Source organism: Scardinius erythrophthalmus (assembly GCF_964197995.2).
Source record: "Scardinius erythrophthalmus genome assembly, chromosome: 3".
NCBI classification, from domain to species: Eukaryota; Metazoa; Chordata; class Actinopteri; order Cypriniformes; family Leuciscidae; genus Scardinius; species Scardinius erythrophthalmus.
In genome coordinates this window covers 46,883,246-46,910,558 of record NC_138223.1, presented here as the reverse complement: position 1 = coordinate 46,910,558, position 27,313 = coordinate 46,883,246, and the positions used below count along the sequence as shown (strand labels likewise).

The 27,313-nt window shown below is 37.3% G+C and overlaps 2 protein-coding genes across 2 annotated transcripts; one reads left to right on the top strand and one right to left on the bottom strand.

The window, feature by feature from the left end:
- Positions 1 to 507: 507 nt before the first annotated feature.
- Positions 508 to 3,934, bottom strand: LOC308688573 (uncharacterized protein). Its single transcript, XM_081361706.1, has 5 exons — positions 3,776 to 3,934; positions 2,647 to 2,946; positions 2,445 to 2,548; positions 2,271 to 2,374; positions 508 to 1,038 (listed from the first exon to the last, which is right to left on the bottom strand). Exons 1-5 carry the CDS (start codon positions 3,882 to 3,884, stop codon positions 903 to 905), a joined length of 753 nt encoding a protein of 250 aa, XP_081217832.1. The 5' UTR covers positions 3,885 to 3,934; the 3' UTR covers positions 508 to 902.
- An 11,452-nt stretch (positions 3,935 to 15,386) lies between these two features.
- On the top strand, positions 15,387 to 24,549 carry LOC308688450 (uncharacterized protein). The gene is made up of 5 exons (XM_081361479.1): positions 15,387 to 17,670; positions 21,963 to 22,238; positions 22,315 to 22,424; positions 22,547 to 22,650; positions 22,947 to 24,549. The coding sequence occupies exons 1-5, from the start codon at positions 17,571 to 17,573 to the stop codon at positions 23,074 to 23,076; spliced, it is 720 nt and encodes a 239-aa protein (XP_081217605.1). The 5' UTR covers positions 15,387 to 17,570; the 3' UTR covers positions 23,077 to 24,549.
- Positions 24,550 to 27,313: the final 2,764 nt, after the last annotated feature.

Sequence of the window (27,313 nt, the reverse complement as noted above, 5' to 3'; positions counted from 1 at the left end):
TGACGTTGAAATTCAGGTCAAATGATTGTGAAGTAATGATTATGTTAAAACACAACCAACACCATCAGATCACCTTTTCTCATTGTTCATCTGGCTGTTATAATTCATGTACAACAGACAAACAAAATCTAAAGTCAATGATTTAAGGTCAAGAGCCCAACTAAAACACACACTGATCTCCACAATGGTAACTTTAATTATGGTTTTCTCCTTCAGTGATTCTGCTTGTTAACACCAGGTGTCTTCAATGTTGGCAATAAAAAAAAAATTGTTGTAAATTTGACTCATTTTAAATTGTTAACTTTTAAGGAATTAATTTGATTAATTATTACTCAATTCTAATTTGTTAAATTTAATTAATAATATTGCTTGTAATCTGTTGCCACAATTTTATTGATTAGATATAGTGTATTCATTTTTACAGTGTACTTGACACCTTGGCATATAATATTGCAATAGACCAGATACACAAGAATGAAATTTGAAATAAGAACAAAAATACAATTTACTTATTGACCATTTTATTGAAAGTGAAAACAATACAACACCAAAGCAGTTTCGCAGACACTCAATATCACAATAATAGGGTGAATCAGAGCAATCTTGGGAGACTTTAGACATTTTACTGTGATTGTCAGCTCAACAGAAAGATCATGTTGACATAGAGCTTCTTGTGATGGTGCAAGACATGAACGCATCAGAGGTCTGGTGTCCCAGATCACCCTAATTCACATTGTGAGAAACTGGATGTTGTAAGTTTATTATAGCAATGAGAAAATAATGATAATTTTACATTTTCCTTCTAACAAATTCATATGAACATCAGCTGGAAGAAATTCAAAATAAAAAAGAAAATATCACTAAAATAATAGAAGCAAAAGCAAAGCAACACCAGATAAAACCTAGTTCTCACAAATCCCCTTCCTCTTCCCAGAGCAGGGTTGATCATTCCAGTTGTTCACAGAGTCTTTTGTAGGCATCATTTCAATACAGTCCTCATCTGGAACATAGCTATTCGGCTCACCTTTGAACCAAAACCTAAAAAAATGGTCAGATTTTCAGTTAATCTGAACCCCAAATATTCAATCAAATGTTTTATCCATTCAGCAAACAACAAATGAGCAGCTTAACAAGCTATTCATAATAAAAGAGCCAACAATATTCACAGCACCAGATTAGCACGTTTCATGAATAGTTAAGAAAAGTAAAAAAAAAAAAAAAAAAAAAAGGAAAAAGAGAGGATAATTTATCAATAGAATATATTTATGGAAATAATAAATTGTGGTTGTTGTCATGACTGTGTTTGTGGAAGAGCCGTGTCTAATTTATAAAGTTTGTGATTTTTTTTTTATTAGATTAAACACATCTGTAACGGTTATAACTAATAAGAGAGAATATTATTGTTATTTAAAGGTGACTATGTCCGTTTTTACAAGAATTGATTAAGTCTCTGGTGTCCCCAGGATGTTTAGTTTTGATTATAATTTCTCAATCACACTCATATGGCATTGCAGTTCTTCATCATCATACAAGTTATTAAAGCAACATCAGTCTAAAAGTGTGATGGTTTTCTGGGCACACACATCCGGATGAACCTCATTGGTTCTTGCTGAAGATCAAACGAAGCTCAAAAAAATTGAATTGCTCTTTTGCACTGTTATAATACACAGATTGAGAGAAACGAAACAAGTGTTCGTGTCGGCTGTTCATTAAAGGGGTGGTATAATGCCCTTTTCACAAGGTGTAAAATAAGTCTCTGATGTCCCCAGAGTGTGTACATGTATGTGAAGTTTTAGACAAAAATACCCCACAGATATTTTTATATAGCATGTTAAAGTTGTCACTTTTTGAGGGCGAGCAAAAACGCACCCTCACGGCACAGAGGGCGGAGCTTCAAGAGCTTGTGTCCTTTTACCTCACACACACATGCACTGAAAATTTCTAATCTAAAGATCGTGTTCCGGGGGCGGGGTTTAGGTAAATTCTAGGGTTGGGGATGTCACTAACCCGGGAGGAATGTTGTGTAGTCTCTACCAGCCGTTTGTTGTAGTCCTTAAAAAGCAATTTCTTTAAAAGAAAATATCTTCCTTTGCTTTGAACTTTGAGCGTTGTAACTTTGCAGATGTTGTTTAAGCTCAAACAGCAGCATTACACACTCAAGTTAAAAAAGGGAAATCATAATCAACCACCCCTTTAAAATATCTATATTCCTTTTTTTTCAGGGAGACTACACATCCACAGTGATTTTATGTGAGTGTTTTATCACTTACCCTTGTTTCAGTGGTGAATTATCCACCCATTTCATGATCCCCTCAGTCTCAATGTCAGACAAACCAATCCACACACTCTCCTTTACTAATGAAGTGATGTGCCTCTGTGTGTGAATATAAACAGGAATAAGTGTGATTCCTCTCATTGATTAACAGTCACTCACACAAACTCACCTGTTTCTCTTCAGTGTTGATAATGACCAGATCAGCTCCTCGATCTCTGCAGAACTGCCTGCTCTCAGACCAGCTCTTCAACTCACTGGATATGAAGAAAAAACCTGGACCACACAGAGTTTTGTACATAAACCTTTTTTAAAACTGTATACATATACAGTAAAAAATAAATTACTTAGAAAAAACAGTTGTTTAGACAAACCTCGTTTAGACACTTCTCTCTTCAGTTCCTCACTCAAAGATGTGACTTTGCTTTCTAACTCCAGTTTCTCCTGACTCAAAGAGTTGAAGTTGTTCTTCAGTTGGTCTTTTTCAGTCATTAGATCAGTGTTCTTGTCCTGTAAGCTGATGATAGTGTGATTGAACTCTTCAACTGTGTTCTTGTAACTCTTTAACAGGTCTCTCTCTGCTGTGATGGTGATGTACAGTGTGATGAAGACCAGCAGAAGAACACAAATGAGCCCGAGACACACTGTCATCAACACCAAACACCTGCGTCCTCCTGACAAACAGAGACAAAACACACACATATCAGTGTATACGGAAAACTTCATGCTAAGATAAATTCCCCCTGCAGTCAATAATTGTATCACTTTAAACTCATCTTCAATCACCAAAATTACATATTTTTCCTTTGAAAAAATGAATCATGCCTTAAAATAGGTTGAATGTAACTCTACACCCTTGCTTCCTTTAGTGTATGCAGAGCCATGAATATGTAAATTAGCCCCGCCTCCACTCACTCACAGCAGCTCAGATCACTGTACTCTGCAGTGAGCACCACTTTCAGAGATCCACTTTACTTTACTGTAGTAAACGTTGCACAATGTCAACTGGAAATATTGGTTTAATTCAGCCATATATTTTTGAACACATAACGGTAATTAATATGACCAGCCTTTTACCTGACTATGTTATCAAACAGCTAATAATGTGTTGCTAATGTTACACAAACCATGTTCCTGTTCGCCATTCGTCTGCCTTCTAACAATCATCAGAAACACTTCAAACAACTCAGAATGCCAGTGGAGAAAGGCATATAGTTGTTCATAATAACATCATAATATATATTATATACACAATTCACCCACTATATTCCTAAATGTACCCAATTTTCATATCAACAAAAAAATATATCAATCATATCAATCTAAAGATAATCAAACATATTGAGAAAGTAAATGTAATTAATACATTATATAAAAGCAGAAACATTGACAGTGTTTTTAGAAAAAATTGAAATTGTATGTGACACTTCCTCAAACATTAGTGACACCTTTAACAACATCATCTGCGACACCATTTCTGCTTCAAAGTCATTTTTTGCTTACTGCGCTTTTCATCTTTTCCTTCATACTGGCTGCGAATTGGTGTTTGAGGTCCGACTGTGTCCCTAATATCTCTGTGTTCAACATTTTGATAAATGTCCTCTGAATCCATTATTCGCTGTGTCTGACAGTACGTCTTCACAGATGAGGTGTGATCTTTAGAATGATGAGTAGTGTTTTTACAGAAGTGTTAAACCTTCATAGGAAGTGGTTTTATTTCACACTGGCCTTCGACACAAGCAAAGACTTGCAGTCCAACTTCAAAAACTCCCTGCAGACTCTTACTACTGTGTTTGTGTACTGTACATTCAACCACGTTATCCACTTCAAAAGCCAACAAGAGGAATCTGTGAGCACTCAAATAAACTCAAACACACTTAAACAGGCCAAACTGGGCCTTTGTATTGATGATTGAGAAAGTGCCTGAATCTGATGTTTCTGTTCCTCTCTGATCACTTCAGCCTGATAAACCTGCTCTCTGCTGCCCCTGCTGGACTGGAGCAAATATAGCCATAGTGCACACTGTTAGTCCTTACCGGGTTTTTTTTACAGTAAAATACTGGCAACACTGTTGCCAGTAATTTACTGTTAATTGTACAGTTCTTTACTGTAATCTACAGTATGTTACTGTAAATGCACTAAAACTCGAGTTAACTAATTTCACTTACAGAAACCGACTGCCTTAAATTGACCAACTGTCATTTAAATGTATTAACTGAAATGTATAAAGCATTACTAACGTGAGCAAAGTATTACTGTGAACTTCTTTCATTTGAAACCACAACAAAACTTTTGTAAATAAAGAGATTTCCACTGGACCAGCAACTACACAGTCACTGCTTTTTAAATAAAGCAACATGCAGCATATCATCAATGTTTGTAGATCTTCTCCTGGACTGAAGCACAGGCTCTACTCTTCAGCACAATGGTGACCCAAAAAATAGATTTTACAGTAAACTACTGGCAACAGTGTTGCCAGTATATACCTGTTTTATAACTTACAGTTTATTACTGTTAAAATACATTTTGTGGGTGTATCTTTTTTTATCTTACACAGTTAACCCTTTTAACCCCACAGGGAAATCCACACTACAAAGAGTAAAAAGTAACATTGAGACAGTGTTGCAGTGAGATAATTAAGGGAATATGTAAGTGATTGTTGAGCATTAGTGATGGACACCTGCTGTTAGAACAGAACATAGAGAAACACAAGAAATACAACTGCCTTCCAGTCATTACACATTATTATACTTATTATTAACCAGTATGACGTTATTTCATACATCTACAGAAGTTGTTATTGAGATGTTTAATTGAAAATGTTTGGTTTGAAGTTACCATTATAGAGATCAGTGCTTGCTTTAGTTGGGATGCTGATGCTAAAACATTAGTGTTACTTTTACTGCTTGAGCTGTGTTTATGCAAGTCACACTTGTGCACACAGTTTATGAATGATTATGATGACAAAATCATCATTTAGCCTGTTCATTCACTAAGGAAATTCATTCTCACTCGTTCAGAGTTTAATCCTCAACCAAAAGTGTTTCATTAGCACCACTGTGAAACCACAGCAATAAATTACAATGACTCATTTTTTTAACACATCATGCATAACCAAAAATAACAGAGCTACAGTGTCTTGTAAAAACACAGAGATATCACAATTTAGCACATTAATCTCAACAGTGGTGGCAATTTTTTTTTTTTTTAATTCATGCAGCAGTGCATGCTGGGAATTTTATACTATCCTGGAACCCAGCATGCATTGTGACATGAAACTTTTGATTGTCACCATTGTTGAGATTCATGTGCTGATTGGTGATATCTGTGTGTGTCTGAGTCAATCAGGAGTTCAAAATGTTTTAGTGCACTATACAATTTAAATATTCTTCAGTAAACCTGGTTAGTGGTTACAAAAATATTGCTAGTTTTCATGTTGTAGATCATCAGTTAAATATGAAATACCCATATTGTTGCGACAATGCCTGACATGCGGTCACATGCTGTTCCAATTAGTAATTCCTTGTTTCCAAACACATCCTTCGTTGTCTTTTTAGACAACGGGTCTGTCCACAGCGTCACTAAGTCTGCTTGGACATGTCAAAATGGCAATTTGGGGCTCCCCAGAGGGACATTTTTAGTCACAAAAGGAAACCTGTTCTGGACAATCTCCTCTAAAACCCCCATTTCAGCATGGACTTCCTGTGACTTTTACAGCCTCGTGACATTCCACACACACACACTCGTGGACTTTCAACCAGAAACCCACCACGAGATGCAACTGAAGCACATTTCCATATATGGACTTCCACATAGTAAAATTTCATTTTACCATTCATTACAAATTTATAATAGAGGTGTGACTTGCTAGAGTAAAATCTTTAATTCTGAAGGTTTATGAAAGAAGTTCCTCAATAGTGTCTTGTGGTAACCCTACCTCAGACCATAAAACTCTACAACCCAGGGAAACTAACATTCCAGCGAGTCACGTCCCAAACGCACCACACACACACGTCCAGATTTTCCATTGACTTACCCACATAGGACATTACCAAAATGTTGATATGTATTCCTATGTTTCTCAAGTGTCTTCACATGCCATAACGGAAATACTGACCATTTCATTGTGTGTTTAATCAAACTTTATTTGTGTGTAATTATGCATATAAATGTAACGTTATGTTTCCCCAATCTTTACCTGTCATAATGGATATCTATGTAATCCTCTCCATCTCACGGAGACGAATCTTGACTGCAAAGTACAATAATATGCATTTGTTCCAGGAAATATCATATTTCTAAGTATGAATCCTTTCCCTCATGAAACATATGGTAAAAGGGGGCGTTTTTTCTTTACACAAAGAGATTTCTTCCCGCTTCAGAAAAGACAATCTGATTCGCTGTCACCTACAGAAAAGGGCGTAAACAGATGTCTGATAAAAGGAAGGAACCCCCCTCTGAACACGCTCTTATCCCGCTCTTCCTTCTTCGCTCATCGCTCTTCTCTCTTCGATCTGACCTCCTCCTCTCCTCCCTGGCAACGCTTCTCCAGGAACCTCTGGGAAGGCTTTGGGCCTTCTCCTCGGACCAACACATGTTCGAGTAGCTGCCTTGCCTTTGCAACTAAGCTCATCCGTGCCTTTCCCCTCAAAAAGGGAAATGATGTAACTTTCTCGGTAACTTAAATTCAAGTGAGCCTTTACATCGTCTTGCGAAACGACCCAGAAGACGAAGCCAGACGCAAACCAGCCGGACACGCGCGCCTCTTTTACAGCATCGCACTGAAAGAGCACAGAATACTGCAAGTATATTGAGTTGATAAAAGCTGTTTTCCTGGTGTCTATCTCTTAGGACTGTGAATTAAGTTACCCTTCTTCCTCTCCTCTTCTCTTCCCTTTCTTCCTTTCTTTCATTTCATTCTGATCACTTATGTTATTGTTTGGTATATGTTTGTTTGTTTATTGTTTGCATTTTTACGTACGTTTATATTCGTAGCTCATATAATCTCTAGTTTTGCATTTATTAAAATTCATAAATACTTTTCACTGTCTCTGTGTTTGGAAACCCACCTTATAAGTCAATGAAACTTTAAAAGATCCAACTATAAGCTACAAAGCTCAATGTGTAGACTACTTGAGTAGTTTTAATTAATAAACTCAGAGAGTTTGGTGTCCGTGGCCAGGACATAAAACTCTCTTGAAGTTTGTGAATATCTCTTCTTGACTGTAATGATTTTACATTTATTTCGCTGGACGAATTAAATGTTGGTCAGACCAGTCATAGAACAAGATAATCTCGATAATTGATAAAATAAATGTACATGCGACTTATGAATTATGACCATGAGTCATAAATATTAATATTCCCAAGATTCCCCATATTCTTGAGCTAATTCATATTTACCCAGAGTCGTAAACGCTACAATATATTTAAAGCTTATATACAGAATAACACAAAAAAGCCTTTGTCCAAGATGATTATGACACCATCACATCAGCCATTAACACTTGATCAATTTTCTCTTGACTTTTTCTTGCCATAACAAATGTGTTTTGTAAACTCGCTGTTACAGCAGCCAGAGAGAGATGAATGGTAAGTAGTCAAGGGACAAGTGACCAACAAAAGCAAATACTGATCTCCATCATGGTGACAACAAACTTTATTATTAACTATATCTCTGTTAATTCTCAACAAGAACTTTTGTACATGTATGAAAGAAATAATCATAAACTGGTTTGTAAACTGGAAGTCAATTGTAGTTCTTGTGTTTCTCTTTTTTCTGTTCTTGTTTCTCTGTCCTTCAGTGATTCTGCTTATCAGGTGTTCATCAGTGTCTCAATTCACTCACTTCTTTTCATTCACTTTGTCAAGGGGACTATATTAGTGAACTAATGTAGGGAATAGTGAATGAGGCTATAGGGTGTGATTGGGAAAACAGCCTCTGAGTGTCGATTTTGAGCAATGTTAATTCACAGTATATTCCTGTAGACTACTTTTGTTTTCTACGGTATATTACTGTTTTAATGGAAAATGGTATGATATTGTCAGAATTTGGCCTTTTTTTACAGCAAGGGCTAACAGTGTAGCCCATCTTAAGACATCTTTGCCAGAAATTACACGTCGGTTTTAATTTCTAAATAATTTTGGACTATCTTATACAATTTTCTTTAGTGTTACAAATGATTTTTATCACATCTTTTGAGTTTATTCTTCTCAAATAATGTTAATATTCCAAAAGTGAGAAAAAAAAAACAGTAAAAGCAGTTTATTAATTGCTTAGCCACTTTATTTGCAGTCCTTTGTTATTAAAACAAACCTGTTGATCTGCTTTATCAATGCAGAAATGTTCTCCATAAACAACTGCAAATGCTGATAAAGCACCACATTAAGTAAAAGTCAAGGGTCAAGAGCCCAACTAAAGCAAACACTGATCTCCATGATGGTGACCTCAAACCAAACATTTTCAATAAGACATCAACATCTAAACCTCTGTTAATTCTCAATATGATCTTCTGTAGACGTGTGACAGAAATAAAGTCAGTCTGGTTAGTAATAAGTTAAGCTGGTAATGCTGTTTGTGGAGTTGTTCAATCAGATCTTCAGAGAGTTAATGTCTTTTATCTTCAGTTCATCTAAGGCTGTGTCTGAATAAAGTTGTTTATTAAAGTTTTATAAAGTTGTCAAAGTTTGTGCACTTATTACTCTTTCTTTCAGTGCTTGCTCACAGCAGGTGTTTTAATGATTGACAGAATGTTTCAGGAACATCACACTAACCTTTCAATAACATTCTATTAACATTCAGGAAACATTTTTATGTTCTTGGAATGTTACAAATAAACGTTCCTAGATTGTTGAATTTTAAATCAAAATTATAATGAAATTTAAGAAATAATGTTTAAGGAACATTATATCTTTTGAAAAACGTTCCTCTAATGTCAAGAAAACTGGAAATTTTTCATGTTCCCGGAACCAACACTGAATATTTGGAGAACGTTATTATAAAAAAATTCTGTTAGCTGTTAAATTATGTAATTATTGCACATTACGGGTGGATTCGTGTCAGCCTCAACTACATCAGCCGACACCTGGCCTATAGTTTGATCATTGTGAGCTTGTAAACGGCTCCAACTTACTCATTCCATTGAAGCAATGGGTCTCATTCATGAAACATTTGTAAATATACGAGTAAATGTGAGTGATTTGCGCGTAAAGAGACCTTCCCGAAAACTCTTCTCCTGATTCACAAATACTTCGTAAACGTCAGATGTGATAGTGAAATGTGTGTGTGTTAATGAATTCCAATCAGTCGTAAATGGGACGCGCGTGCACGCTCATTCTCAATTACCATAAATCCCGCCCATTAAATCCGACTGACAACTATATATGGGCATCATATTATGACACCAAACGAAGGATTTGTTTCAACATGTCTTCTCAAAATCGAATGAAAAAGAGAAATTTCTCAGATGCAGAAATTGAAGTTTTACTATCAGAAGTTCATTGAAAACGCCACATTTTATTTTCAAGCGTAGGGGAGACCGGGAACACTTGCAACATGGGGATGGTTGCAACATGTCATTTTTCTCCAATCAGAAACAAGCTAGGGTGATGACACTCACACTGAACATGCACAGTTAGTCCCTCCCCCCACCAAGAAGACAATAGACATATTCAACATCTGCTGCTGCATTGAACAAAACTTGTTTTGGATGTATGAAAGTAAATTTTTTCATGAGATATTTTTTTGTCATACTGTCCAGACATTTTGTATGAATTAATCAAAACTTACTTAGTTTGAATTATTGTTTTGTTGACTTCTAAGTGACATGGTTAGCATGTGTCAAAGTCAGTGTGTCTAGCAGGAATATGATGTTCTGTCATGGCTGATAGGGTTGGGGACGGTTGCAACAAGTTATAAATTGCATGTATAATAAAAGTTTGTTGCATTGCAAATTGCTCAATTCTTCCTGTCTGACACTGAAATATGGAGAGATTGAATAGCATCTGTAACACCTGCACACTGAATATGTAGGCCTATGTTCTACACATGAACAAACAAAACTCAATAACTGTTATTTGATAAATATGACTAAATAAATAAATTATAGGCTACAATAATATTATTTAAATAAATAATACTATAATATTATAGTAGGCCTAAACAGTTAATATTTTCAGAATTCTGCTCATTTAGACAAAAAGCTTAAGTTAATTAAAGAAATTTAAGGTATTTTTAACGTGTTGCAACCGTCCCCTGGGTCGGGGTCAGTTGCAACATTTGACTTCTTCCATTCAAATAAATACTGTGAACGATATGTCATGTATAATCATCTTTAAATGGTATGGGTAATTAGCAGACAGATGCAAGTTTAATATTTACAAATTTGGTTGGTCTACTCCAAACAGTCTCTGAGTAACTGAGAGAAATGCAAAAAGTGTTGCAACTGTCCCCGGTCTCCCCTACATAGTGGCGTATCAGGTCCTAAAAAAAATGAAGCTTAGCAGCATATTACAGATGCAGTTAATGGAGTTTCATCTGTTAAAAGTGAAAAGAAGTGAAAAGAAAATGGTTCGACATGAAGCTTGACTGCAACACTTGTGACTTGCGGACTTGTGTTCCGTTTGCAGATGCTACTGGCTCTCATAATAAAAGTAAAAAGAAAAACCGTATGTAATAACTATATATAATATTTTTTCAAAATGCTGTGTAAATATGTATCAGTCACAATAGCTGAATCATGTTTATCATTTATCATCATTATCATTGGCAACACATTAATTTTCATTAGCTGCACGGAAACACTGAACATGAGTTTTCAACCAAGTTTCTGTTTAACTTGAGTCACACTTTTTCAGGGAAATGATCCCGACCCAGAATTTCCTTTACTTGCTTTTTGTAAAGCAAAGGTATTCATAAATAGTTCCATACTTTATATCAGAAATGTAATTTTTGGCGCACATGTCACAGGTCGGGATGGGCAGAACCAGACCAATGCCCACCCCTAGACCCAGAACACTTTGAGGAGCGTGCCAGAGACGAGACCAGAGTCGAAGAAATGAGAGTAACAAATTTTATTAAGAATAAAATAATTGGTAATCCTAATCTAAAAGTCTTCTTCTCTCCCTCGTCCAGGGAGGAGTCCAAGACGGCAAGCAGACAGTCTTCCCCGCAGACGGCGATTCCCAGTAAGGAGTACCAGACAGGTAAGTGTCTCACAATATGCAGGTTAACAGAGTTCCTTTCTCCCCACAGGTATCAGGTGTACAATGGAAGGTGATGGACGGGTGAGTTCCCCGGTGAGTGGATGGCCACAGCTTCCTCTCCTCCTTTCAAGTGGGAGACAGTTCACAGCAGTCAATAGTATGCAGGTAGGTATCTTACGGTATGCAGGTTAACAGGACTCCTTTCTCTAGGGCAGACAGAGTCAATACTTCACACAGCAATATAATGTTCTCACATGTGTCGTGGAGAAGACAGAAACTTCCCTCCATACAGGTGGACTTCGGGGCTGCAGCGCACTCACAGTCTGGGCTGGGCTTTCTCTAGGGCAGACAGAGTCAATACTTCACACAGCAATATAATGTTCTCACATGTGTCGTGGAGAAGACAGAAACTTCCCTCCATACAGGTGGACTTCGGGGCTGCAGCGCACTCACAGTCTGGGCTGGGCTTTCTCTAGGGCAGACAGAGTCAATACTTCACACAGCAATATAATGTTCTCACATGTGTCGTGGAGAAGACAGAAACTTCCCTCCATACAGGTGGACTTCGGGGCTGCAACGCACTCACAGTCACAGACTGGGCTGGGCTTTCTCTAGGGCAGACAGAATCAATACTTCACACAGCAATCTAATGTTCTCACATGTGTCGTGGAGAAGACAGAAACTTCACTCCATACAGGTGGGCTTCGGGGCTGCAACGCACTCACAGTCACAGACTGGGCTGGGCTTTCTCTAGGGCAGACAGAGTCAATACTTCACACAGCCATATAACGTTCTTACATATGTCGTGGAGAAAACAGGACTTCACACCAGCTGTCCTTCCCAAACCTTCCCTCAGTTGGATGTACTCGATCTCTCCAAGCTCTGAAGATGTACAATATACCAGCCTGCCTCTTGGGCGAGCGCACGGCAGTTAAAAGCAGACCTTCACACACTCACAGGAATTTTCACTCCAATATACCATGCGAGGGAAGAGACGGAACGTCAATTCAAACACTGCAAATCCACTCATCAAGTGTACTTAAGGCCAGCACTCTCCCTGGGTCCCGGTTCAAAAAGCGAAGGATCGGCAGTGAGAGGAAGGAGATTTTAAACACTTCTTCATAGGCATAAACTGGATTTGCTTCACCATCCGAACGGGAAGAGGAGATAAGAATGGCAGAGAATCAGTTTAATTCACTCAGTGATATTCATACGGTACACTCCAAGCACTTCAACCCACATCTATCTCAGTATCAAACGTGTGGTAGGAGATTCACTAATCGGTTACTTATCTTCACTCTTTCATCCAGACGATGCACTTCCCTCTTTCCCTCTCTCTCTGTCTTCAATTCCTCATACACACGACATTCCTTTTTCCTCGCAACAAGCCCTCAACGACACACTTCAGAGAACACTTCCCGACAGGAGCCAGCCACATCCAAACGGGAACAAAAGCACCACAAGCAGGAGAGGAACAACACCAACTTTCTCTTCCTCTGGCTCTTTATATACTCTCATGAGCTAGCGTGGCCTCATTCAAACGCTCAGCGCAAATTACCCACACCTGCTGTCAATCCACCCCTAGTTACCATAGCAACAGGCACTCACTCGGCTTTGGGACGGTGTTTCACTTCCCAAATCTCAACAGGGACGTTTCTCCAACGGGGACAGTCCCGGGCTGATTTGTCACCCCGTGACACATACACAGCAAAAACTCCTGGGAGTTTATTTGAGAGTTATTTAAGTGTTAAAATAAGAGTGTTAAATGAACAATGAAGCAGTTAATGAGATTATTAAGTGATTAATATGGAAGAAAAATAATGTCAAATGTTTTTGAAACAAAAAAGCCTGTTGAATTGCACTACTTGAAAAAAATAGGCAAATTAACCATGCTTGCATTTTAATGCATTGTATTTTTAGGGCTTGCATTTTTATGGGCTTAAATTCAACATGGTTGAATATTTAAGCTGTGAATATTTCAATTAAAAACATTTGTTAAAAATTCAATAATCCATATTCACCTTTCATATTTCACTTCCAAAATATTCAAACTGTTTAAAAATACAACCTATAATATTCAACAGGCATTTTTTGGTCCATTTTATTTCGCTTTGCAAATTCGCATTATTAAATTTTTAATAATGAAAATGTGTTTGAAATGTTTTTAATTGAAATATTCACAGCTTAAATATTCAACCATGTTTCAAAAACATTTGGCATTATTTTACTTCCATAGATTAATTTAGTGAAGACTGACCATTACTGAAGATTATATATATTGTGGAAGAAATTTAATATGTTCTATATGTTTGCATTTCCTTATATTCATAGAATCTTAGAAATATGATGATAATCAGATTAATGTAGTGTTGATACATACCCTTATGAATATACGTATGTGTCCTTGTATATGACCTGACAAAAGTTAATGTGACTGAATGTATGACCAAGACAGAGAGTGTCTGGTGTAATATGATTAAATATGATTGACAAATCTAAACAATGTGTTAGTTATGGCTAAGATGTATCTTGATTTAGCCTCGGGAAAACAACCTTGGGGGAGAAACAACCATAAAGAATGAAGGATACCCCCCACTCGTGGTCACACTCTGCAGGCACTTTTTATGACTGTATGACTGCTAACCTTTCCTTGCAAGGGAATAAATAATTGTTAAGGACAACTGATACCTGTTTATCTCTTATTCAGTATTAGAAAACTGTTTGCCACCATAATTTGGCGTTGTCGGCAGGATTCCTTGGATGTGTCTCTTGGACCCGAGAGCGGATGGTGACTGATCATCCTGGACTGCAGGTCCAGCCCTACCTAGCAAACTTGAGAGAGAGGGGCCGACCGCAGAGAGACACCACTGGAATCAAAAGAACTGAAGTGGCGTATGCTGAGACTGGTAAGAGACAGAGTCTAAATTGTTGAAAAGGGATGAACTCATGATGGTCAATGGAACACTGTGGTGGACTAGTACAGATTGCTAGTCCAGACTAGTCCAGTTAATTAGTCTGGTGGGTTCAGTTAATCCACTCAGGGACTAAAGGTCTGTTTGATCAAATTTGTAAATTCTCACTGGTGTGAGAATGAGTGCTCGCCTTTTTTCAATTGAGGTGAAAATTGATCTCTCTAGAGACGTCTAGAGTTATATAGGGGCGGCAAAAAACAAAAAACAAACAAAAAAAAACACGTAAAAAAGGGACCATCATGGGGAAATCTCAGAGTAAACTGCGCTAAAAAGGTCAATATGATAAACCGGTGTTTGGTCTAATGAAAAAAGGCTATGGGGAAAAATGTTTGAAGGGTATTGAAGAATTAATAGGGAACTTTGAGTCAAGTCAAGTCAAGTCAAGTATATTTGTATAGCGCTTTTCACTATACAGATTGTATCAAAGCAGCTTCACAGTATTAAATTAAAATAATACAACAAGGTTTGTTTCTAGTGGAATTTATTGATTGATAAAATAAAATAAAATATCCCCAAAATAGTGTCACTAGGCTGACAGCGGTGCAAGAGTCGGTAAAGGAGGGAACGGAACAAAAGGGGTGTTGTATGAGACGTGTGTGTATGGATTGTAATAAAACAATCATGTGCTGGATGTGGGAGGCAGAGGTGAGAGATACAAAAAGAATGCAATGTGAACTAGCATATAGGGCAGTAGGGCCTGATGAGAAAAAAATCTAATAATGAGAAAAAATCTAACAATGAGAAAAAACTCACTGCACCAACACCTTTCAACCCTTTCAGTCCTTTCAACCCTTTTTCTGTTTTATCTGTTTTAACACCACCACCCTATCTGTATCCTGTGGCTGAGCTGTAAGTGCTGAGATTGGATCCAGAACTCGATTGCTCTCCTCTAAGGCCACAAGCGCAAGCCCGAGGGGGTTGTGTTTCCAACAAGAATCGACACAACAAAGGTAACAAACTGCAGCCAGGGCAAAGAAGAGTCTGTCCAGGACTATTATGTTCGACTGTGTGATGTTTACAGCAGATACAGCGGCATAGAGGAACCTCAAGAAAGGGGCGACAAACCAGGACTCTGGGAGAGTCATTTGACAGGCAGTTTCCTGAACGGACTGAGACCAGAGATCACATATGAAGTGAAAGTAAGGTACGTTGACTGGAAAAATGGACAAATTGAAAGTGTCCTAAAGTGTCCTAAAGCAGAAGAACAACTGCAGATGAAGAAAGACCAAAAAGACCTAAACAAGGTGAAGCAAGAAAAAGAACTACAGCTTGCCATGATAGAAGGGGTAGTCCAGAGGGGCAACAACAACAGTCAAAGGGCTCAACCGGCTGAAAGAGCTAAAGGGAAAAGAAGAGGAGGATGGGGAAACCGCAGAGGCTGCTACCTCTGCAAAACTGAAGATCATGAAATGAGAGAATGTAAAAAATGTAAATTATGTAAAGAAGAAGGACATTGGGCAACCAACTGTCCGAACAGCAAAAAGGCCGACTGAGAGGAAGGAGAGCAGGAAGGAGGGGGTCTGGATGCGCAGCCGGCAGCAGCTACAGATAAGGGAAGTGAACATTCCATAACGTCACACATGCACACATACACTGATCCTCTGGCTCCCTGCAATGAAGAAAATGCTTTGATTTGCAATGTTTCTCTTTTGTCTGATCCCATATGGCAATTATGTAGCTTTCTTAAACTACCCAGATATAAACAGCTGCTGGACAACCAGAGGAGATTGAAGTAACCTTGATTTTTCTGACTCCTTACAGGGCATGTACATTTTATTTTATCTATAAATTCCTTGCTGTATATCGTTTAATTTTATGAAAAGCAACAGGGGCGCGATGTGAGTCACCTAAACAGGTTAAATATGATTGAAAATAAAGGAATTATCATGCAAGACAGTAGTTGTATCGAGTATTTTAAAAAAGTTTAGAGGATTTAAGTTAATCCATAGACATTAATTAATGTATGAAGTTAAAAAAAATATATAACCATATAGTATTATAGTAAAAATGAATCTACGCTGAGTAAAATTAACCCAACATGTGTTCTGTCCTATATTTAAACAGTCCTATATTTACCCTCCAAATTGGTTTTTTTTTTTAGAGTGACCTGTTGTTGTTGCTGCTGTTGTTGATTGTTCACAGCAAAATTCCCAGTGTTTATAAAATCCACACTCAAAGTGTTATAAGTAACACTGAAGCAGTAACACAGGGTTTGTGATGTGAATATATTAGTGGAAGAACATAATTATTAGATTATAAAAACCTCAGGGCATCAGGTTATTTCATGATGATTATAAAACCATCAACAGGTAACCATGATCACCTGATCTCATTTCACTTTAGCTTTCTTTGCTGCTGCAAATGTGTTCGACAAACACACTATCACAGCGGCCAAAAAAGCCCAACTAATGGAAACACTAATCACTGTAATGGTGACTTCAAATGAAACACATTAGAGTTAAACCTCTGTTAATTCTCAATAAAAACTTCTGTAGACGTCTGACAGAAATAAAGTCAGTCTGGTTAGTAATAAGTGAAGCTGGTAATGCTGTTTGTGGAGTTGTTTAATCCTCCTCTGCTGAGATCTTCACAGATTTAATGTCTTCTTTTCTCTTCAGTTGATTTCATCTGAGGCTGTGTCTGAAATTACTCCATATTTAATATACACACATTTTTTTGTCTCAGATAAGGTCCAGTTCTGGTTTATTTCTTGGCTGACATGTGGCATTGCTATGCAGAGGTGTAAAGTCCAGGTTCAGAAAGTAGAAGTCCTCCTCAGTATTTAGTTCCACTCACTGACTGAGATCATGGGTGGAATAAACATGGCAGGACTTTTACTTTCTGACCCCTGGATTACCCACCTCTGGCTCTGAGCAGTGTTGATTTAACACTGGGTATTTTGCTGTGAAGAAACGTCACAGTGTTGTGTTGGGGTTTCCTGGTTACAGATTTCCAAAGAATATGTTTTTCTGGTTTTGGGGAAAGGAGCCATTAATAACAGATAGTTGAAGAGACACCACCCAAAAAGGAGAACAAAATTCTTATAAGTTTTCAGTCTTGAAGACACTTCATCTGTGAACACATAGACTACTGTCTTGTAAGACTGTGAGTTAGAGCAAATAATGAAATCAGGCAGGTATATTGTAAATAGAGTTACAGAAGGCACAACTGGACCACAAACAGAGAGTCTCTGGCAGGATGAAGAAAAAGCTCCAATGTGCAGTAAGTCGACATTTTATTCTGGTGTATGGAGTTGGTAATGGAGCAATAATGTTACACTGTAAACCCAGATAAGTTATACTAACTCAAAAAAATTGAGGCAACTGATTGCCGCTATTTTTGTAAGTTTGCAAACTTAAATATCATCAGTAAGCATATAGCTACTTACTTTGAGTACCTGTAAATTATAAATAAACATTCATTTAAATCAAAATATATATTTAGTGTATTGCTCATCTTTACTTTAATGCAACTCAAAGTTTTGAGTACTGACAACTTTAATTATTTCACTTAATTAAAATATCCCTCAAATATCAACACTTTTAATTTATCTAAACTTACTTTAAAGAACTTTAAGTGTTATTAAATTAAATTATATAATTTACGTAACTTAAATTGTAGTAGTAATGTTACTTAAATATTTTGTGGCAACTGATTGCCTTGTTTTTTTTTTAAGTTTCCTGTACTCAAATATATACATTTTACAACTTAACAGTACAAATTACAAATCTGAAATCATTAAACAAAGTACAAAAATTTATTATAAAACATGAGAAATTAAAACAGTTCTCTTACGAGAGTCCTCTTGTACTGCGTTTTTGTAAAAACGCTACGGGAAAAACTCTTTTTTCACGAAATACTGAAGCAAAAAATTATCCTTAATTTTCCATATATGTAAAGCGCGTTGCAGCAGTACACAGCTATGGCGAGACAGCTTGCTCGCTCATTGGCTGTTCTGCGGCAACTGCATAAGCCTATCGAGCGAGGCCTGAAGTGACGTCAGGCCAATGAGGGCGCTTCGCGCCCTCCTTGCCACTTCCCGCCGAGACGGGTGTGGCTAACCTCTATAAAAGGAGCTCGAAAAGGCTGATTCACTTGATTTTCATCGCCGAAGCGAACCAGAGTGAACCGTACGCACGGCAGAGAACGCAGTACTCGTTCCCTCTTCAAGAGAGAACCGAGGTTACGTTAGTAACCGAGTACGTTCTCTTACGAGAGTCCTCTCGTACTGCGTTTCTGTAAAAACGCTACAGGAACCCCTTGTAAAACGCTGTGCGTGCTGGGATAAAACACCGATCACTGGAAGCTAACCCAGGTATACAGTGCATAATCACCAGATAGACTCACAGAGAGTCTGGGAATAAAGGGGGGGGGACCTTAATTCCCTATATTGTAGCGTCCGCAGACGCAAAACATGACCTCATAGAGAGAGTCTAGAGACAAAGGGGGATCCCTCCGTCCTTATATGGCAGGGATATATATATATATATACTTATATATCTTCTATAGCAGTTTTATCATGCAAAATTAACAACTAATATTTATTGACTTTATCAGATATTATGCTTCAGATGGTATCAATGAAGCAGGACACTACATGATGACTATTATTACTAAAAAGTGACCAACATCATCTGATCTGAGTTTCTCTTGGATTCCTACTATAACTAATATGCATCAGAGACACACAATTAAAGCAGCCAGAGAAAAATTTAAGTGAAACACTAAAAGGTCAAGAGCCCAACTAAAGCAAACACTGATCTCCATCACGGTGACATCAAACTTTATTCTTTTCAATAAAGCTTCAACTTCTAAATCTCTGTTAAAGGAGAACTCCGGTCAATTTTAACATTGAGCTCATTTTTTTGTAAATTTGCAGTGCTGTCAATACAGAGAACAACGACAAAAACGTCATATGTCATTACAAGTGCCCAGCCATGTGAGTAATTCCTTCAGAGTGAACACGGTGAATCTGACTGCAGTAGATGTGAAAGATATGAATAAAAATGAAGTTAATTCAGCCAATGCTCATACCTGTATTTACATCCAGTTTTTGGTCAAAGTCCACAGTAGTCGATTGTCGAGTTCGGGCGCATAGGTTTAGTTACCTATGATCATGCGCGTGAACTCGACAACTCGGCACTTGTAATGACACATCAAGGATGTTAAGAGGCTAAAAGCAGGTTTAAAACTGTTTTACACCTGTATTTGGCGTCATCCACTTGTGATCCAATCGTCCAAAACGCATCTTAACACCGGGTGTGAACAGGGTCATTGTACAAGAAGAGATACACATTCTCAAACAGAGATCTGATGTATTACAGTTTTTTCCAATTGCTAACACACAATTTTGCAAACTAAGCTGGTTTTATCAAAATACTTTTATCAAAACCACACACCCAAACTGCAAAATACCTCATATATCCTGCAAAATGAAGCACTGCAACCAAAACTACATATAGCATTATCAAAATCAAACTTTTGCACGAAATGGCACACACTTCATTCATATTAGCAGATTTTTAACCAACTACACACTGTTGGGCATAATGAAGAGCACTCTCATTTTTAGTATGCTTTGCCATTGAAGTCAACAGGGTGCAAATTTTAAAAAGAGGATAACAAGTGTAGGCAACACTGATTTTTGTCGTTGTTCTCTGTACTGACAGCACTCCAAATTTACAAAAAAATGAGCTCAATGTTAAAATTGACCGATAAATAAATAATAAATAAATCAATAAGAATGTTAGTATGAAAGAAATAAAGTCTGGATTGAGATCCTGAGAGATCTGGTAGTGTTTAATGTTCTGTTGGGGTTTAAAGTGTTTCTGTATGGTGTGTTTCGTGTGTCACCGTTGTGTTGAAGAGTAGAGCCTGAGCTTCAGTTCAGGATGAGCAGAGAAACTCTGATGATATGGTGCATGTTGCTTTATTTAACTGACAGTAACTGTGTAGTTGCTGATGCAGTGAGGTATAATCGCATCAAATCATGCATGTAATTAACATGGTTATAAGTAAAAAAAAATCAGAAAGTGATTGTGAAATAACTGTGTTTCTGTTAAAAAAGATACAAAAAAAATCTGCAAAAGTTTTTTGCACTTCATTTAAATAAGGATATTTTACATTAATTTTACGGTTTTTGTATGGCAGCCGTAGCTGACAGTCATTGACCGTTTTTTTAAGATTTTTATTTTTTACAGTGTAAAGCCAACATTAACAGAAATTCTTCTAAATTAGCATAACAAAACATTAATCACTACTAAATCTCACACTTAACATTAATCTTACACACACACAAAAAACATTATATTACACTTAATTTTAGCATTTACTCTCCCTTTCGAGTGCCATCGGCAAAGCATGCTGGGAAATAGACATCCCAGCCGTTTCAGTTAAACTTAAGTTTGTTTAAATTAAAATAAATAATTTCATAAAACTCAAAACAATGAAACAGTTCAGTTTACTTAAAATATATCAGTTCTGTGAACTTGAAAGAAAAAGAAAGTGCTAAATACTCATAAAAGTTAATTTGACTGAACTAATTATTTTAATTTAAGTTTGTCCTACTCAAACCAATTAATTATTTTGAGCGTTAGGGTTTACAGTGCATCGTACGACCAGAGATACTGCTTTACGGCAATCCTTCAGTCACTTTGGTGCTTTCGCGCTCTGCACTTTCTCTTCTCTCGAGGCATCGACCACACAGCTGACACAGGTAAATACATGTGCTAGAAGAGTTTTTGTTTTGTTTGTTTCTGGTCCCGCTTCGGATCATAGCTTCGGATGCCACGATGCCATCAAGCGGTATCTCTGGTCGTAATCAGTCCTTCACTGACCACTCAGCATTCATTAGCAGAATGCTAGCATGTTATGGGCAACAACAACTCAACCTGTAAGATATCGAAAGGACATAAGTACTCGTTCATTCAACTTTCGACCTATAACCCATGTTGAACTTGCAAAACTTATAATCAAATCTGAGATTTCTCTATGGCAATCGGGTGAAAGAGACAAATTTAGCCGTCTAGCCCCATAGACTCCCATTCATTTTGCACTCCTGGACGATCGCCCCAGTGGAACTCTGGTGGAACTACAACCAAAATTCGGTACAATAGGACTTAATAAGGAGTGGCCAGGCTCTCCGTAGAAGGGCTCTGACTGCGTTCTCTGGAGTCCTCTCAAGCGGAGGACTTCTACATTCCGATTGGTTGCCCCCAGACCGCGTCATAACTCATTACCATAAGGTTGACCTGACTTCAACTCTTTTCACCACTCTCGCCGTCCAAGAAGCGCCGCGCCGCCCTCGCCACCGTCTCGCATTGAAAATGAATGACTTCCGGCCACTTCGACGCTCTCGCCGGTGGCGGTGTGAACGCACAGTAATAAATAAATAAAAATACTATAAAAGCATATTATCTAAAGACAAAGATTAAAAGGTTGTTTTTAATCCTTTTTTTATAATAATATATGAAAGGTATACACTGATATCTGTGTGTTTTGTCTCTGTTTGTCAGGAGGACGCAGGTGTTTGGTGTTGATGACAGTGTGTCTCGGGCTCATTTGTGTTCTGCTGGTCTTCATTTGTGTTCTGCTGGTCTTCATCTCACTCCAGAACATCACCATGTTAAAGAGTTACAAGAACACAGTTGAAGAGTTCAATCACACTATCATCAGCTTACAGAACAAGACTGATCTAATGACTGAAAAAGACCAACTGAAGAACAACTTCAACGCTTTGAGTCAGAAGAAACTGGAGTTAGAGACTGAACCAAGGATGTTATCTAAACAAGGTTAGTACAAATGGATTTGTATGTTTATATGCACTTTACAACACATATAATGAGCAAAGTGTTTGTTTATTGAAAGGAAATGGCTGGTTTTTCATATCCAGTGAGTTGAAGAGCTGGTCTGAGAGCAGGCAGTTCTGCAGAGATCGAGGAGCTGATCTGATCATTATCAACACTGAAGAGAAACAGGTGAGAGTGTCCAATACACAAAATAAATATATTTCAAATGTATTTCTTTTGTGTATGGGGTGTGAGTGACTGTTAATCAATGAGAGGAATCACACTTAACTCCTGTTTATATTCACACACAGAAACTCATATCTTCATTAGTCAAGGAGAATGTGTGGATTGGTTTGTCTGACATTGAGACTGAGGGGATCATGAAATGGGTGGATCATTCAACACTGACTCTAGGGTAAGTAATAAAACACTCACAGAGAAACAATTCATATTAATTTGTTAAGTCCTTTTTATACTCATTTAAAAATTAGATAATGATAACATAAATAGTTGTCCTTAATTACACAAACACAATCACGACAACAACCACAATAAAAAAAATGCAAACTGAATGGATAAATTGTTCTCTCTTTTACTTTTCTGTACTTTAACCTCTGCACTGCTGTTCTGATGCTGTGAATATTGTTGGCTTCTTTATGATGAATAAAGCTTGTTAAGATCCTCATTTGTTGTTTTACACATTTTATTCAGGTTTTGGTACCAAGGTGAGCCGAACGGAGTAGATGAGGACTGTATTGAAATGATGCCTACACAAGACCCTGTGAACAACTGGAATGATATACCATGCTCTGATACGAGGAAATGGATTTGTGAGAAATAAGTTTCATCCAGTCTTGTTGCTTTTGCTTCTATTATTTTAGTGAATCATTCTTATTGTGAATGTATTATTTCTGATTGAGGTTTCTGTCCTTTAAAAAACTGCCATCTTATCTTCATGTGAATTTGCTAGAAGGAAATGTAAAATTGTCATTATTTTTTCATTGCTATAATAAACTCACAACATCCAGTTTCCAGAGGTGTAAAAAGTACTAAAAAATGTTACTCAAGTGAAAGTACAAGTACTGAGGGAAAATTTTACTCAATTAAAAGTAAAAGTATCTGGCCAGAATCGTACTCGAGTAAAAGTAAAAAAGTACCACATTAAAATTGTACTTGAGTATTAAAGAAGTAAAAGTAATAGCAAGAATGAAAACTAGAGATTCTTGTTTAAGCTTTTAATCTCTAAAATCATGAAGTGAATGAACCACATACAAGGTTGTCCTGCTTTAGAACTGTTTGTATTTAATTGTATTTATTTATCAAACTATAAGACTACTATCTAATGCCTATATGCAACATTCTTTAAACAATCAACTAAACATGCTTTTACCACTAAAAGAAAAGAATTCGCTAAGGTACAGCCACTGGTGCTCTTGATCCTGTGGCTGATTTTGGACCATAAACAATGGACAAATGGAGTCTTCAAACGCCTCAGATGTAAAGTTATTCGCTGTCAAAGTGACGCCAAAATGTAGGGGTGTAACGATACACGTATTCGTAGAATGGTTCGGTTCGTTGGACCATTTTTCCTGCCGACCAAAATTTCGTTATTTCAAATGTAGGCGTGTTGCACGTGGCAAGCGCGCTCATAATGTAAGAGACGCCGGCACAACCACAACATTTCCCAACATCAAATGGCAAACGTAATGCAAGAGGAACGAAACTGCTCGTTATTGTGTGGTTGAAGGGCCATTTATCAGTTTGAACCAAAGCAGCGCGAGCCGATCTTGATCAAGCGACACTGTTATTACACAGCACTAATAAGATATCCAGTAAAGAAAGCATTTAAAATCGCCACAGAAGTAATAACATCGCTGCGAGATCTAGTGAGAAACATTCACATTTCTCCGTTATTAACGGATCAAACAGCGCTGATGTGGAAACCAGGAAGAAACATTGTGCCATGAATGAACTATCCAGTGTCCACAGATCTGCAACATTTACCATGGATTTACTGTAGTAACACTAACTGCAACCATGGAAGTTTGGCAGGAAAAGTAGGCTACAATGCCTTCAATGCCATTGAATGCCAATCAATGCCATTACGTCGGTTTTATTTTGACATTATGAATACAATTGCTGCCCTCAAATGTTAATCTGAACTAAAATAAACCTTTGTTTATAACTACTACAATATTAAATTTCATTTTTTCCAAGGAGCTGTTTTGTTTTATATGCTCCTAAGAACAGTCAATTATAGCTCCAGAATTGCTCAAAGTAAAAAAAAAAAATCATACTTTATGATGTTAGTTTTAATAAAAAAAAAAAAAAAAATTGAATCAAGGAAATTTCTCTGGCATTTCTTTCTTTTTGCTGTATCGAACCGTACCGAACCGAACCGTGACACAAGTGTATCGTATCGAACCGAACCGTGAATTTTGTGAACTGTTACACTCCTACCAAAATGAATGGAAGTCAATGGAATGCTAACAGCAGGTGATGGCTTGTTAGCCAATGGCGGCCCCCGGGGGTGGTATGCTCTTCGGCTGCTGGATTGTCCCCCTGAGAATGACTGTTATAATTTCTCTAATTTCTAGGTCAAGGTGCTGTGCATTGTGGTAATAGATGCGACATGACGTCACTTCCAAAGGACCAATGAATATGTCTGACCAATTTGGTGAAATGTGAAAACAAATCTCATTAAATTAGACTAGACACTAAACTTAATTAAACTAGGCATCAGCGCAATTCAATTGGTTTGGTAATAGCAAGGAAAAATAGAATGAAGTGATCTCCAAAAAAGAAGTACTTTTTGACTGTAAATAAAATTGTAAGGAGTAAAAAGTACTTTTTTTTCTTAAAAAATGTAATTAAGTAAAAGTAAAAGTACTGATTTTTAATTGTACTCAAGTAAAGTAAAAATCCCCCAAAATAATACTTAAGTACAGTAATCAAGTAAAATTACTCAAGTATTTTACACCTCTGCCAGTTTCTCACGATGTGAATTAGGGTGATCTGAGACACCAAACCTCTGATGTGTTCATTACTATTATTCTATTGAGTGTCTGTGAAACTGCTTTTGAGTTGTATTGCTTTCACTTGAAATTGAAGTTAAAATGATCATTATTATTTTAGTAAACTGTCTTTTTGTTTTTATGTCAAATTTCATTCTTGTGTATCTGTTTATTGCACTATGGCTATATTTGCTCCAGTCCAGCAGGGGCAGCAGAGAGCGGGTTTATCAGACTGAAGTGATCAGAGAGGAACAGAAATATCAGGTTCAGGCACTTTCTGCTGTTTCTGCATCATCAATACAAAGGTCCAGTTTGGCCTGTTTAAGGGTGTTTGAGTTTATTTGAGTGCTCACAGATTCCTCTTGTTGGATTGCTGCAGATAACATGGTTGAATATACAATACACAAACTATGAGTCAGAGGTTTTTAAGTTGACTTCATGTCTTTGTTCTTGTCGAAGGCCAAATGAAACCACTTCCTGAGTAGGTTTAACACTACTTTAAAAATGTAAAGGAAACAGAGATTTGGTCCCTAATGAATGAACTGGGCTAAGCTAAGTGCTATCAAAGTGTCGCCGCGTGCCAGAGTGATTGAGTGCACGCACTGAGACGAGAGAGGTATGTATCAACTCGTCTTAGTTAAAGATGAACTGAACTGAAATAATCAACGTTGATAACGTGTTGTTTATGACAATTAAAAGTAAATTACACAAAAAATTTGAATAAAAAAATATCAATATAGCTGTTTTTTTAAGCAACACAAAAATTGCGTTTGTTAGTATAAGAACGCTGGCAATTCCGATGACGTCACCGGCATGGAAAAATGAAAATGAGTCATTTTAATGGCATGGGTATCTGACTACCACCACACGCCCGGCCCGACACATTAACTGTAATTATGAACCCAAGCCTGATTTAAACCTGACCATTTTTTTTAATACGTGGACCGTTATAACCAGGGGCGGCGCCAGATAATTTTTTAACGCAGGTGCTGAGGGGGTGCTAGATATATTATATACAAATAGTATTAATAAATGAGCAAACATAGGCCACTTATATATTCAATTATTTTAATTATCACAATTAAAGTATTAATTTTATTCAATTGAACAAGCAACATTCAGCATTCAATCAAATATTCTTATAGATTTATTATTAATAATGATAATTAATAATTAGCCTAATTATTTCAACATAATATCTCGTTATTTCGTAATAACCTACATAATATGTGTGCGTGCAACAAGCAAGATGTGCATTTGTAAATCCGGTGACGTGCATGCATTGATTTTTTTATTAAACAGTGTCACCTGCAAAGATTAAAGGGTTAGTTCACCCAAAAATGAAAAATTCTGTCAGTAATTACTCACCCTCATGTTGTTCCAACCGCGTAAGACCTTCGTTCATCTTCGGAACACAAATTAAGATATTTTTGATGAAATCTGAGCCATATCTGAATCCTCCATAGGCTGCTATTGTGTCCGAAACTTGCTGGCCCAGAAAAGTTATTAAAGAGATCGTTAATATAGTCCAAGTGACTACAGTGACTCAATCTTAAGTATATCAAGCGACGAGAATACTTTTTGTGCGCAAAAACAAACAAAAATAACGACTTTATTCCACTTTTCATTTCCTTCTCTCTGGGCCTCGTAGTGTTTTTGCGCTGCGCGTCTGTGTTGCACGTCATCACGCATCACACACATGACTGGCGTCGGCCAATAGTGAGCCTACGTGGTGACGTGTAACACGGACGCGCTGCGCAAAAACACTACGCAAACCAACTAGAGGTCCAGAGAGAAGGAAATGAATAGTGGAATAAAGTCGTTATTTTTGTTTGTTTTTGCGCACAAAAAGTATTCTCGTCGCTTGATATACATAAGATTGAGCCACTGTAGTCACTTGGACTATATTAACGATCTCTTTAATAACTTTTCTGGGCCAGCAAGTTTCGGACACAATAGCAGCCTATGGAGGATTCAGATATGGCTCAGATTTCATCAAAAATATCTTAATTTGTGTTCCGAAGATGAACGAAGGTCTTACGCGGTTGGAACAACATGAGGGTG